General features: G+C 52.0%; 1 protein-coding gene across 3 annotated transcripts in view; it reads left to right on the top strand.

Annotated features, from left to right (window-relative positions):
- The window catches only part of SSH1 (slingshot protein phosphatase 1), a 62,291-nt gene continuing 47,121 nt past the window's right edge, over window positions 1-15,170 (top strand). Inside the window, exons 1-2 of one of the 3 annotated variants that reach the window (XM_065568817.1) lie at window positions 1-212; window positions 8,361-8,401. In XM_065568817.1, coding sequence (XP_065424889.1) covers window positions 147-212; window positions 8,361-8,401 — 107 coding nt within the window. In that variant the 5' untranslated portion in view covers window positions 1-146. Of the gene's footprint in view, window positions 213-3,958; window positions 3,983-5,321; window positions 7,679-8,360; window positions 8,402-15,170 lie in introns of those variants that run through there. The other 2 variants (XM_065568818.1, XM_024101526.3) reach the window with 2 other exon arrangements.

The following is a 15,170-nucleotide window of genomic DNA, read 5'->3' as shown; positions in this document are numbered from 1 at the left end:
TCCCGCCGCCGCCCGCTCGCCCCTCCCCGGGCCGGAGGCTGCGCAGCAGCAGCGGACGGAGGCGGCCGGAGGCCGGGAGCCGCAGTCGCTGTAGCCGGGCCCCGCGCTCCGCCCCGGCCCGGAGCCGGCAGCCCCGCGCCCCAGCCATGGCCCTGGTCACCCTGCAGCGCTCGCCGACCCCCAGCGCCGCCTCCTCGGCCAGCGCCAGCGAGGTGAGCCGGGCCGGGCGGGCGGGGAGGCCCCGGGCCGGACCCGGGGGGAGGCCGCGCCAGGCCCCGGGCTGCGGGCAAAGGGGGATGGACCCGTCCTGCCCCCCCCCGCTACACCCCCCGCCCCCGCTACCGGCAATACCCCCCGGTGCCCCCCCGCCCCCCCACCCCGCTACACCCCCCCGCCCCCCCACTACCGGCAATACCCCCCCGTGACCCTGCCCCCCGCAATACTCCCCGTGCCCCCCCGCCCCCCCACCCCGCAATACCCCCTGCCGCCCCCGCTACCGGCAATACTCCCCGTGCCCCCCCGCCCCCCCCACCCCGCTACACCCCCTGCCGCCCCCGCTACCGGCAATACTCCCCGTGCCCCCCCGCCCCCCCACCCCGCAATACCCCCCGTGCCCCCCCGCCCCCCCACCCCGCAATACCCCCCGTACCCTCCCGCCCCCCCACCCCGCAATACCCCCCGTACCCTCCCGCCCCCCCACCCCGCAATACCCCCTGCCCCCCCCGCTACCGGCAATACTCCCCGTGCCCCCCCCACCCCGCTACACCCCCTGCCGCCCCCACTACCGGCAATACCCCCCCGTGACCCTGCCCCCCCGCAATACTCCCTGTGCCCCCCCCGCCCCCCCCACCCCGCTACACCCCCTGCCGCCCCCACTACCGGCAATACCCCCCCGTGACCCTGCCCCCCGCAATACTCCCCGTGCCCCCCCGCCCCCCCACCCCGCAATACCCCCTGCCCCCCCCACTACCGGCAATACCCCCCCGTGACCCTGCCCCCCGCAATACTCCCCGTGCCCCCCCGCCCCCCCCACCCCGCAATACCCCCTGCCCCCCCCGCTACCGGCAATACTCCCCGTGCCCCCCCACCCCGCTACACCCCCTGCCGCCCCCACTACCGGCAATACCCCCCCGTGACCCTGCCCCCCCACAATACTCCCTGTGCCCCCCCCCGTCCCCCCCACCCCGCAATACCCCCTGCCCCCCCCCGCTACCGGCAATACCCCCCGTACCCCCCCGCCCCCCCACCCCGCAATACCCCCTGCCCCCCCCCGCTACCGGCAATACCCCCCCGCCCCCCCACCCCGCAATACCCCCTGCCCCCCCCGCTACCGGCAATACTCCCCGTGCCCCCCCACCCCCCCACCCCGCAATACCCCCTGCCCCCCCCGCTACCGGCAATACCCCCCCGCCCCCCCACCCCGCAATACCCCCTGCCCCCCCCCGCTACCGGCAATACCCCCCGTACCACCCCGCCCCCCCACCCCGCAATACCCCCTGCCCCCCCCGCTACCGGCAATACCCCCCCGCCCCCCCACCCCGCAATACCCCCTGCCCCCCCCACTACCGGCAATACCCCCCCGTGACCCTGCCCCCCCGCAATACCCCCCGCGCCCCCCGCTACCGGCAATACCCCCCGGTGCCCCCCGCCCCCCCCCCGCTACACCCCCTGCCGCCCCCACTACCGGCAATACCCCCCCGTGACCCTGCCCCCCCGCAATACCCCCCGCGCCCCCCGCTACCGGCAATACCCCCCGGTGCCCCCCGCCCCTCCCCACCCCGCTACACCCCCTGCCGCCCCCACTACCGGCAATACCCCCCCGTGACCCTGCCCCCCCGCAATACCCCCAGTGCCCCCCGCTGTACACCCCCGCCCCTCCACCCCGCTACACCCCCGTGCCCCCCCCGCTACCGGCAATACCCCCCCGCGACCCGCACCCTCCCGCAATACTCCCTGTGCCCCCCCCGCAATACCCCCTGCCCCCCCGCTACCGGCAATACCCCCCCCGTGACCCGCACCCCCCCACAATACCCCTTCCCTCCCCCGCAATACCCCCTGCCCCCCCGCTACCGTCACTACCCCCCCGTGACCCTGCCCCCCCGCAATACCCCCCGTGCCCCCCCCGCTACCGGCAATACCCTCCCGTGACCCTGCCCCCCCGCAATACCCCCCGTTCCCCCCCCGCCCCGCAATACCCCCTGCCCCCCGCTACCGGCAATACCCTCCCGTGACCCTGCCCCCCCGCAATACCCCCCGTTCCCCCCCGCCCCGCAATACCCCCTGCCGCCCCCGCTACCGGCAATACCCCCCCATGACCCTGCCCCCCCGCTGTACACCCCCCCCGCCCACCCACCCCGTAATACCCCCTGCTCCCCCCGCTACTGGCAATACCCCCCTTGTCCTCCCTGCTACCGGCAATAGCCCCCGTGACCCTGTCCCCCCGCAATACCCCCCGTGCCCTCCGCCCCCCCACCCCGCAATACCCCCTGCACTTGTCCCCCTGCTTCCGGCAATATCCCCACCGTGACCCTGCCCCTCCGCTGTACACCCCCTGTCCCCTGCCCCCAACAGCCCGCAATACACCCACCCCTGCAATATACCCACCGTGACCCTGCCCCCTGCTGTACACCCCTTGCTCCCCAAACCCCGCAATACCCCCCGCCCCCCTGCTCCCTGCAATACCCCCCCATGCCTTCCGCCCCCCTGCAATACCCCTGCCCCCGCCTCCCCGCTGTACACCCCAGCCCCCCACACCTTGCAATACCCCCTGCCCCCCGCTATACACCCCCTGCTTCCCACAATCTACCCCCTGTGCTCCCTGCTCCCCCGCTGTACACCCCCTGCTCCCTGCAATATACCCCCTGCTGTACACCCCCTGCCCCCACACCCTGCAATACACTCACCCCTGCAATATACCCACCCTGCCCCCCCTGCTTCCCACAATATACCCACTGTGCTCCCTTCTGTATCCCCACCACACACCGCTATATCCCCATGCCCCCTGCCCTCCATCACCCACCATGTCCCCTGCCCCCATCCCCGCTGTACACCCCCTGCCCTCCAAACCCCGCAATACCCGTCATGTCCCCTGCCCCACACCCCCAGCTATATGCCCACCGTGCTCCCTGCCCTCACAACTGTACACCCCCTGCCCCCCACACCCTGCTGCACACCCCCACCCCTCACACCCCACAATACCCCCCATTCCCCCTGCCCCCCGCTGTACACCTCCTGCCCCCACCCACACACCCCGCACTACCCCTGCTCCCCGCAATATCCCCACCGTGCACCCCCCCCGCTGTACACTCCCGCACCCCACACTCCACAATATACCCCCCGCCCTCCAACCCCTGCTCCCCCCACCCCTCAATACCCCCTGCTCCCCGCAATACCCCCACCATGCGCCCTGCCCCCCGCTGTACACCCCCCGCCCCCACAATATACCCCCATGCCCCTGCCCCCCCACTGCACACCCCTTGCCCTCCCCACCCAACAGTACACCCCCTGCCCCCACACCCCGCAATACCCCCTGCTCCCCGCAATACTCCCACCGTGTGCCCTGCCCCCTGCTGTACAGCCCCCGTGCCTCCCGCTGTACACCCCCTACCCCCACAATATACCCACATGCCCCTGTCCCCCTACTGCACACCTTCTGCCCCCCCACCCAACAGTACACCCCCTGTGCCCCCTGCCCCCACACCCCGCAATACCCCCTGATCCCCGCAATACTCCCACCGTGCGCCCTGCCCCCCTGCTGTACACCCCCGGCTCCCTGCAATATAACCCCTGCCCCCCCGCTGTACACTCCCTGCCCCCGCTCCCTGCAATACCCCCACACCCCGCCGCTCCGAGCCAATGGGGGTGGCGGGAAGCAGCGCGAGAGGAGGGATGTGCTGGCCACCGCTTCCCGCCGCCCCCATTGGCCTGGAAGCGAACCAGGTCCAGTGGGAGCCGGGATCAGCCGAACCTGCCGACGTGGCAGGTAAACAAACTGGCCCGGCCCACCAGGGTGCTTACCCTGGTGAGCCGTGTGCCAAAGGTTGCCAACCCCTGCTATATAGCCTTGCCTCTACAGACCCATACTCTGCTATATCCCTCTGGCCCATACACCTGCTGTATAACTCTGCCCCACTCTGTCTCCTGCCTCTATACAGCCCACACCTGCTGTACCCTCTCTGCCCCAATCACTCCACTATACCTCCTTTCTCTGCACCAGGCCCCACACCTTACTATACTCCTCTGCCTTATTACCACCACCATATGCCCCCACTTCTGTTATCTCCTCTGCCCTGTTCCTCTTCTCCTGCCCTATACACTCCTGTTTCCTTCCCCTGCCTTATAAGCCCCAAAGACAGGCCCTGTGTTCCCCTACCCTAACTCCTCGCTCTCCTGTGTCCTTCCCTACACCCCCACGCCTTCCCTTTACGCAGCATCCCACTTTCCTGGGCCTCACTCCCATATACTTCTCCCTGTGTCCATTCTCCTATCAGGTTAACAGTCCTATTTGTCACCTGTCAAATCCCTGTCACTCACCCGTATGGGAGGTGATGGGGAGTGGCTGGTAAAAATCTCATTGACTGTCCCCAGCGCAGGGATGCTCTTTGTTTACTTTGTTCATTCCAATCTGTGCACCTGGGACTCAGCCTTTAATTCCCTGGGGGCACTGCCCTAGCTCCAGGTTGTGAGTTTGGGTTTACCAAGCCACGAGACACTGTTTATTTTCTAACTGTGTTCACTGAAAAATGCTGAATGCTGTGTTGTAGCTGTGTGGGTCCCAGGATGTTAGAGAGACGAGGTGGGTGAGGTAATACCTTTTATTGGACCAACTTCTGTTGATGAGAGAAACAACCTTTCAAGCTGCACAGAGCTCTTCTTCCTATCAGAAGAAGAAATCATAGAATCTCAGGGTTGGACGGGACCTCAGGAGGTCATCTAGTCCAACCCCCTGCTCAAAGCAGGATCAATTCCCAACTAAATCATCCCAGCCAGGGCTTTGTCAAGCCGGGCCTTAAAAATCTCTAAGGATGGAGATTCCACCACCTCCCTTGGTAACCCATTCCAGTGCTTCACCACCCTCCTAGTGAAAAAGTTTTTCCTAATATCCAACCTAAACCTCCCTCACTGCAACTTGAGACCTGAAGAAAAGCTCTGTGTAAGCTCAAAAACTTCTCTCCCACCAACAGAAGATGGTCCAATAAAAGATATTACCTCGCCCGTCTTGTTTCACTGAAAATGTTATAAAATCATGAAAATATTTCTGTTTCCATAAGGGTTTTTAAAATCTTTACTTAAAAAAAAAAAAAGGAATGAAACCTAAATTTTGTACATAAACTATTGATTGCCCTGTGAACCGGTGAAGCAGAGAGACCTGATTCTCATCTCATTTACACAGTTATAAATCAGGAGTAATCCCACTGAAGTCAGTGGGGTTACACGGGTTTTAATCTAGTGTATGTGAGAGATGAATCAGGCTTTTGGTGTGTCTGTCTTGTCTTTGGAGTGTTTCTGCATTATGTCTATTCAGCATCATATTATGTAAGGGTATACAGCTTATTTTCAAGGAAGTGGGGGTCTCCTTCTGTGGTACACAGTATTGGCTCACCTGTGCCATTTGATGCAATAGAGTGTATTCCAAAGACAGGGCAATTCCTTTTCAAAAGCATCTTTATGAGCCAGGAACAGAGATGCTGTAAGTGGCACATAGAGAACGGCTGAGATAGGATATCTCCCCCTACTCTCCATCCTAATGGTCCCTTCTGATCTAAAAGTCCATGAATCTATGAATCACCCCTGGAAATTTAAACATTTTTGGTTTGTATAATGTTAATTAAAAACAAGTAATTTCTAGCCAAACTGTGTCTTTGTTTTCCCTGATCTGTTAGACTCTTTCTTGTAAATATGGATTTACAGGCTCTACAAAGGCTGAGTCTGTAGCAAGTATGTATTTAGAGACTTTTTAAAAAGGGAATTATTGACCCAAAAGGTCTTACTGACTATGAAAGAGCTCTTACAGCCTGCTTCTTAATAACACATAAACCAGTATGGATTTATAAAATGGATGCTAATGTTGTCTTCAGGGGAGTTGTCATAGTGTCAATATGGCATGTCAGAAACCCTTATGAATTTTTTTCGGGGAAGAAAATCAGTTTGCACAGTCGCTAATTTTTTATAAATTCAAATAGCTCCCTTGACCTATCAGATCTCCAGCAACTTTTCTGCTGTAAGCAAAGCCCCAATCCTGCAGGCTCAGCCGTCTGCTTGGGCAGGTCACGGTGCAGAATCAGGGCCTAAAGAGCAATCTATCCTTCCGCGATGCAGACTTCAGCATGCTCTCACGTGAAGAGCCATGGCTTGACATCACTCAGAGTGCCTGGGACATACTGGGGGATGAGTGGGTGCTTGAAATGGCATTGCCAGTGATGGGTCCAATGCAAGACAATGATATTTTTATATAACCTAGCAAATATCCAGTCAAGTTGCCAGCCTTGTCAGTTCGCATAAATGTTCTGTCCAAAGAGCTAAAGCCAGTTAAGAAGGTTTCTGTCCTCTGTAATGTCGAGCCCTTAATTCTTTCTATTGTGCCTATTTTTGTTTATTTTTTAAAAAGGTCAACTTGAAACCTAGTCCGTTTGAAAAAATGAGTGTCAAGTAGCTTCAGGTTCTGAATCTCCCTGATGATATTTGTGGTTTCACACACCTTTTTACAATCACAATTTTAAAAAAATGTTTGTATGTTTCCCCATTGCTGTGTAACAGACAAGTGGGGGAGCTCACCAAGTCTCATAGACTCATAGACTTTAAGGTCAGAAGGGACCATTATGATCATCTGGTCTGACCCCCTGCATGCTGCAGGCCACAAAACTGTCCCTACCCTTCCCTTGACTCTGCTGTTGAAGTCCCCAAATCCTGTGTTTAGTAACTTCAATTGGCAGAGAACCCTCCTGCTAGCGATCCCTGCCCCATGCTGCGGAGGAAGGCGAAAAACCTCCAGGGCCTCAGCCAATCTACCCTGGAGGAAAATTCCTTCCCGACCCCAAATATGGCGATCAGTAAATCCCCGAGCATGTAGGCAAGAGTCTCCAGCCTGACCCTTGTTAGTCCCCAACACTGCAACTGAATCCAGGCAGTTGGATCCTGTGTCCAGTAATTTCAATGGATTTCTTGAAATCACTGGGACTCCACATGGGTCCAGGGGTTTTTCTGCAGGAGTCTGACTTCAGGATAAGGACCCAACTGATAGTACGCTAAGTGGTGGTAAATGCACAAAGTAAACAAACTATAAAAATAGAGGAAATATATTTTTCTTCAAAGCTCCATCAGTCACAGTAATCTTGCATTGCTTTTTAATATCTCCTTTCCACTGAATAGATATACGTCTAATATACAGATTATGCAAAGCTGTAATAGAGCTAGTGTATCATCATTTCAATGTCCAATAACAAATTAAGACCCATAACTACTAGCTATGAGCAGCAAATTCTTTGGCATCATTAACTCTGACCTTTTGAAGTCTGAACATTTAAAAAAACCCTCTAACCTTGAAAATTTTGTTAAAACCCTTTTTTTTAGTTGAGGTCCACAAAAAACATTTAAGAGCATTGTACATTGTACAGCAGAAGGGCGCTCCAACTGGTTGTGGCCTTTGGCACTACTGCAATAGAAACGTTAATAAAAACCGGTAGGACACTTATGCTTTTTTAAGTTTCAAGGCCAAATTAACTTCTGCTGATTTGTGTAAAAGCCACATTTGTGCTGAGGCTCACCAGCTGTGTTAGGTGTTACTCTTGCTTCTAATGGCCAGGTTACCTTACCTTGGTCGGTGAAAATACTTGCAAAAAATTCAGAAAAACAAATCCATGGCCGTTTAGGAAGATGATATTTATCAGTAGGCTGCGCGCGTTGAACTGGGGAGGGAGCTCAGATCTTCCTGGCCTAAACGCAGAGGCACCTGCGAGAGATCAGCAGCATAAGGTTTATGAAACAGAGTTGGACCGTTTTGATTCCATCCATCATAGTGACACTCTGCCCCATTCATTGAAGGATTTACGTACGCCCCGCTCTTTGCTAACATTCTGACTTCAATGGGAGGGCTGTGTGCACATCCCTTGTGATGTCTAGGCAATCCATCCGCAAGCCGATCTGCCCTCCAGCTTGCAGGGTTGGGGCTTAATGGTTTTAAACTCCCTGTGAGCCCCTTTGACATCCTGCACCAGGTGAAATATTTTATGTGGCTGGATAGCACTATGTTTCTGTGGACATTGAAAAAAAATCATTGTTTTAAAAAGTGTGAGGAATTTTTGATGATAAGGAGGAAACAGCCAGTGCATAACATGTTCTCTATCCCTCTTTTCCCTCCTTAGCTGGAGGTTGGCAGTGATGAAGATCGCAAATTAAACCTGAGGTGAGCAGAACCATTTAATTCATGCTGTTCTAAACATTGTTTCCAGCACTGTTGAACTTCTGCCATGTGATTTCCTAGGCCCTGATCCCACAGTGAGCTTTAGGCAGCCAGACTCTTGCTCCCATGAAGACCCCAGGGCCTCTAGTGAGCTGAGGCCGATCACTGAGCTCTCTCATTTAGTTATTTTATTTTTGATCTTGGCATTTAACATTTAAAAACTAAAATGAGGTTTAATTTTCTTGTCAGGAAAAAGGTGGAAAATTGTTTATAAAATTCATCCACAACGCTTATTAATTATCTTAATGTGTCTTGTCTCTAATGGTTTGGGCTTCTTTGGGGGGGAGGTTATGCCCTTTTTTGAGAGGTGTGGAGAAATGGTGGAAATGGAGCCATTCTCTGTTCGCTTTTGACTGTTTAACGGTCAATGATTGAATTCATTTCATGTTGGAAATAAGAAGTTGCTGTTATCAAGTGAGGAAGGGAAAAGGAAAGGAACAAAAGAAATAAGCGAAGGGAGGGCTGAGGTAAGTAACCCAGGGGAGATGGGAGAGGGCTTTCATGCAGAATCCGTTGATGCCCCACAATCTCCAAACGTAGCTGTCTGAAGGGAAAGCTTAGAAACTCTGCAGTATCTTAGCAGGCTTGTTCTTTCCATTTTCTCATCTCCTTGGCCCAGTTTTAATGTCCATTTAGGCAGTTGGTTGGTTTGTTTTCTATTTGTCATTGCTTTTTTTATAACTTCGGGCACACTGAGTTCATGGGATATTGCATGATGTGTCTGTGTTACATGCTATTGGAAGTTTGATTTCCCTTTACAACCTGATACACCAGCGGATTCCAGCCGATGCATAGATATGTTTTGGGGCTGGGATGGAACCGGTATAATTTTCTGATTTTGGCAGTGGATGGGGTTTTGAGGAATGGACTCTTTTCATTCTGCATAAAGTGAAGTTAGAAAGCCGAGTCTTCTCTATAAACAGGTGAGGTAAGCTGCAAACAGCCGTATTACAGCCTTTGTTGTTTGGCTCAAAAGTGATTTGACTTGAGTTACAAATCTCTCTCCCAGGACTGACTCTACATCAGAGGCACTGGGCATTTGATTTTGCCAAGCAGGACTCTCTGGTTCATACGTTCTGATTACAATTTTTTATTTTTATTTCTCAATCCTTATTCTGTAGTGGCAGTGGTGTCTAGAAGTTCAAGGAAAATTCAGGACTCCTGGTTCTACTCCCAGCTCTGCCACTTATTCACTATGTCAGTGGTTCGCAGTCAGGGGTCTGGGGCCCCTTAGGGGGCCGTGAGCAGGTTTCAGGGTTCCGCCAAAGTAGACCAGAGAGCAGGGCTGGCATTAGACGCGCTGGGGCCCAGGGCAGAAAGCCGAAGCCTGAGCAACTTAGCTTTGTGGGGCCCCCGGTGGCGTGGGGCCCTGGGCAATGGCCCTGCTTGCTACCTACTTACGCCGGCCCTGGCTTTTAATCTACTGCATATGCTGAAAACCAGTTGTTGTGGCATAGGTGGGCATGGAGTTTTTATAGCATGTTGGGGGGCGGGGGGGGCTCAGAAAGAAAAAGGTTGAGAGCCCCTGCACTGTGTGACTTGGGGCCACATTTAGCACCCACTGAAGGCAATGGAAAGATTGTCATTGATTTACCATGGCCCTGGGCCCATGCCTTGATCTTGCTGTGCTTTTGTTTACCCTTTTGTAAAACAAATAATACGTAACCTACCAGGAGGGTCATGAGAACTAATTCATGTCTATAAAATGTTCCTTTGCTGAAAGCTGCTGCAGACGTGTGGATTGTTGTTGTTGTTCTTTATAAAGGGGCAAAGTGACAATGCAATCATAGGCCCATAAGTAGTTGGTTGGCGTAGACGCAAGGCAGCAGAGTTCTAAGAAAGGTGTGTCAAACGACCCGTGGTTTCAGCCTGCTTGGTAGATTATCTGGTTGTCATGACAGATAACGATTCTGCAGAATGCAAAATTTCATTTGCAAAGAAGTATCAAGTATCTAACCAATATGGTCACAAAGAACCTTCTGAATGGGGCCTGGTGTAATGTTGCTTCAGGGTATGTCTGTGCTGGATCTGAAAGGTTTAAATTATGTGTTCAACTGATCACCTGCATTACTTAAAAATAAAGCCATAAAGCCTCTTCATTAAGTTTCAGAGCTAACATCACACTGAACTGAATGAGATGGTGCACCCTTCTCAGAGCCGTTTCAGGCTTAGGCTTGGTGGAGTTCGAAGGCGTAAATTCCAGCTCAAGGAGTCACACCCATGCTAGCTCTGATCGAGCGATTGCACCAAAATAGAAATGTAGCTGTGGTGGGCAAGCGGCAGGAGAGGCTAACCGTCCTGAGTACGTACCTAGGGTATTGGACAGGATCGTACTGGGGTCGGCTAGCTCCTCCCACCACTCGCACCACCGTGGCTACACTTCTGTTTTTAGTATGCTAGCCTGATTAGAGCTAGTGTGGGTATGTCTCCTTGAGTTGGAATTGACACCTTCCAGCTCCAGTGTAACCAAACCCTAAGGCAGCTCTGAGAAGTGTGCATGGTCTCATTCAACTCAGGGCCTCTGGATATGTATGCACAAGTCAGGCATTTGGACTCACCAGCAACCAAATAAATAAAAGGGGAGATTAATAACAGTCTTAAAAGGGGGTTGTGTAATTTTTTTTCACTGAGTGATGCTGCAAACAGCAGTAACTTTACGAATTAAGGTCTGATTCCCCGTCCTCTCAGAGCATAATGGGGCTACTTGTATGTATATTTGCAGGACTGAGGCCTAATAATTAGTTGCTACCCTTGATCTTTGTCCAACCCTCTTGCTATGATGAGTGGGAGCTGTGCTGAGGATTGAGGGGAGTTTATGTGGCACCATGGCCTATGAAATCAAATTTAAAAATGGATTGTAACCCTCTGCACAGAAGTTTGTCTTCATAAGGTGCCTTCTGTGGAGTGATTTACTGAGACTCTACCTTGTGCCCATAGGGTGGCAGAGTTGTTCAACTTCATTGTTCTTTTGCTGCAAAAGCCCGGGTTGTTCGCTGCAGGAAATGCCGGCATTGTTTGGTATGGCAGTCAGATATTTTTGTCTTAACTTTGAGATTCTGGACTGAGAGACTGACATGACAGCAGTGCTCTGTCACGTGCGGTGGGCATAGGGTTTGGTAGTGCGTGACTTAAAAGACCTCATAGGATCCTAGAAGTCAGAAAAAGGAAGAGCTGTTGGAACATAAAGTCCATCTGTCTGCCAGTGCTGGGTGAATTTCCCTGATACAGGATTTATCAGATATTACACATTTATGGCTTTTTCAGAAACTTGCTGCAGAAAGTCCCAGAATTTTCGTTTGTGATAGGACAGTTGGCTCAGTGTGTTCATACCATCAGGCTCTTTCTATAATTGCTGAAGGTTCTCTTCTTCCCCCGACGGCCCCCGTCACAAAGGGCTAGCTGCTGCATCCCTGACTCCTCTTTGGAATTACACGACAGCTCCATGTATGCAGTGTTGTTATAGCTGTCTTGGGCCCAGAATATTAGAGAGACAAGGTGGGTGAGGTAATATATTTTATTGAATCAACTTCTGTCACAGCTAAATACAAGATGGAACAGATTGTTTAGCATAGATAAATAGCACATATTGTAAGGGACCAGTCAAGGTGGAGTGGCCCATTAACACCTCGGCAGTCAGAGGACAAAAAATGGGGAGATTAGTGGGTTACAGATAGCTGTAATAATGCATAAATCCAGTGTCTCTGTTCAGTCCATGATTTTTAGTGCCTAGCAGAGTAATGAATTTAAGTTCCCGGCTCATCTTTTGAAAGTGTTGTGCAGGTTTCCTTTGAGGATGAGGACTGAGAGGGCAACTGTAGAGTGATCGCTTTGTGAAAAGTGTTCGCTCACTCACCATAGGTTGTTTTTGTCTTTTCTCATTTTCCTGTGTGCATTCATTTGAGAGTGTAGTGATTGGCTGGTTTCACCCACTTAGTTGTTATTGGGGCATTTAGTGCACTGGGTGAGGTACACCACATGTTGTAATTAGCATGTCTAGGACCCATGGATCTTGGAAGGTGTCTGGGATTGAGGATTTGATCATTGTAGCAATGGAGATATGCTAGGATACTCATGTTTTCCTGGGTATATTCCTGTAAGCCATTTTTTGCCATCAGATATGTAAAGACAAGCCCCAGTGCAGGCAGAGGGAGTTGCTGACCCTTGTATGAATTTGATTCAATGCCTATGATACCTTGGTAAGGTCTCAAATTGCTGTGTGTTATTCTGTCTTTAGGGTTGCCATAGTTGTTGAATGCTTGTTTCTTGTATCTATCCTGGTCACAGGACATTTGTGATTTGATTTTTTTCAGAGATGCTATACACCCACAGGATCCTGAAAAGATCTGTGTGCTCACCTTTACCCACAAATGAGTTCATTAGTTAATGGGACTACTGAGATGCTTAGAGTTTTTGCATAAGATTTTTCAGGACCAGGCCAGTTGACTTCAATGGCCAAGTAATGGGCGCTCAACATCTCTGAAAGTCAGGTGGCTTTAGAGCCAGATTCTGCTCTGTTACCCTGAGGCAGGCACTCTCAGGAAAGCCAAGTGTTCAGCTGCTCTGGAGGACACGGTTAGTTTTTTCTTGGTACAACTCACCTAACTTCAAAACTAGAATTTACCCTGTTGTGACGTGACAACTGGGAGAGTTTGTCACTTGGAGAGTCATAAAGTGAATCCTGTAATGTAGCTAATTAATCTAATTACACTTCACCTGTTCCTTTTTATCATCCATGATGATAGGCTGTCTTGTCCTAAATCAAGGAGAATGTTTCACACCTAGCCAGTTCCATTATGAATATTGGCTATTGCTCAAATACACTCGGCCAATACATCCAGATAATCACTGTCTTAATTACAAATATACAGTAAGTTTGTTTACCCAGTCATTCCATAATGCTCACAATTACAGGGTTTTCAGTCACATTCTGAATGTGGTTGAAGAGAGACAATGCGTGAGTGCCTTCAGACGCTGATTGCCTGCACAGACGATGACATTAGAGCCATGATGTGTTGAGGTCTAGGGGATACCTATCCAGACCTCTGATCTGGTCTGAAGGTCTCTCTTGAAAGAATTGGTTTTGTTTGACAACATTAAAGACAGCTGTAGGAGGTAGCTCCACTCTGCACTGAGCGAGCTAGGGTCATTGTGGGGCACCTCAGCCTTGGAGGGGCCAGAAGGAAACCCCACTACCCGCTAGCACAGTAACATGGTCATGTTCATGTGGGTTAGACTGCCACAGTTTAACTCACCCCATGCTTAGTGTGCAGCAAAACAAAGGCTGAGAGGGGACCTTGTTGCGCTCTATTAATACATCAGGTGGTAAACACCAGGGACGGAGACGATCTATTTAAGCTGAAGGACTGTGGTGATACTGGAGTATAAACTGGCCATGAATGAATTTAGGCCAGAAATGAGCAGAAAGTTCAGAGGAGGGAGGTTTTGGATCAGCCTCCCAATAGGAGGAGTTGGGTGCAAACAACCTAAGTAGTTTTCAGGGGGTGCTTGATAAGGTCTTGGATGGCATTGTGTCCCTGCTGTAGTAGGCACTGGACTTTATGACCCAGGAGGTCCCTTCCAATCCTAAGTCCCTGTGTTCCTGCAGCGTCTAGTCTCAAAGCAGTCTCTGCATTGTGTCTTGGCTTCTTCACAGACTGAGGGGTAGGAGCCATGTCTGAAATGGTTATGCGATGCTTCTGCAGCCCCATAACTCCTTTTAAGAGCCATGTGGCTGTTCGAGACTCCACTGAGCCTGATGGCTACATACAGGAATTGTGTTGGGGTGGCACTGGGCAGGGGAAGTAAAGGTAGACCAAAGACAGGTCTCCCAGTGGGCAACTCTGAAACCATCCTGTAAATGGGCTTGGATCCTCTGCCCTCCTCCCGTTCCAGTTATCCTGAGCACACATGGGCACCTCCCACATCTATACCAAACAGTAAACCGGACATGGTGCTTTTATGGAGTGTCCTTGGGAGAAGGGGTAAAGCTGCATGGGTCTCTGTTCTCTTTGTCAGCTGTGTTGTTGATGGAGCTCCGAGGCTAGCTGCTCTACTTTGCTAGAGACAGAAGATTAGAAAGCTAAAGCAATCAAAATGCAAATTAAATTTGTCCACAGCATGGCAGAGGATTCTGACTGGAAGAATGTGCCTTTGGGGGAAGATAGCTCTGAAGTTGTAAACACTGAGAAACTGGTGCTTCTGGGAGCGGAGAGCAGGGCAGGCAGGGAAATACGCTACTATTTTTTTTTTAAAAGAACATTATATTAAACATTTATAACCCAATCCTGCATTTCTGAGCCTGCAGGACTGGGTTCTTAGAGCTTTTTAAAATAACAGTTAAGGGGCAGATTCTGCAAATGGGATTTGATGTGTAAATAAAGGTTTGCAGGATTGGGCCCTTATCTACCCATGGAGCCTTTGAAGAACTCCTGTTGACCTGTATTGTATCTACAGTACAAACTGTACTGTTCAGGATGACTTTAGTTGAGTGTGCAATACAATATCTATACCAGTGAAATGCTACACATTTGCTGGCAGTGTGGTCCAGTTGATAGAGAACAGGACAGGGATTAGAAAGACCTGAGTTCTTCCCTTCCCTATCCCAGCTCTGCTACTGACTCACTCCGTGACCTTGGCCAAGTCACTTGACCTATCTGAACCTCATTTACCCATCTGTAAAATGGGAGATAATACTTTCTCATCTTTGTAAAAC

Source organism: Chrysemys picta, chromosome 15 (genome assembly GCF_011386835.1).
Source record: "Chrysemys picta bellii isolate R12L10 chromosome 15, ASM1138683v2, whole genome shotgun sequence".
Lineage (NCBI taxonomy): Eukaryota > Metazoa > Chordata > Testudines > Emydidae > Chrysemys > Chrysemys picta.
Note: the sequence above shows the minus strand (reverse complement) of the source record. Positions and strands in the feature narration are given on the sequence as shown.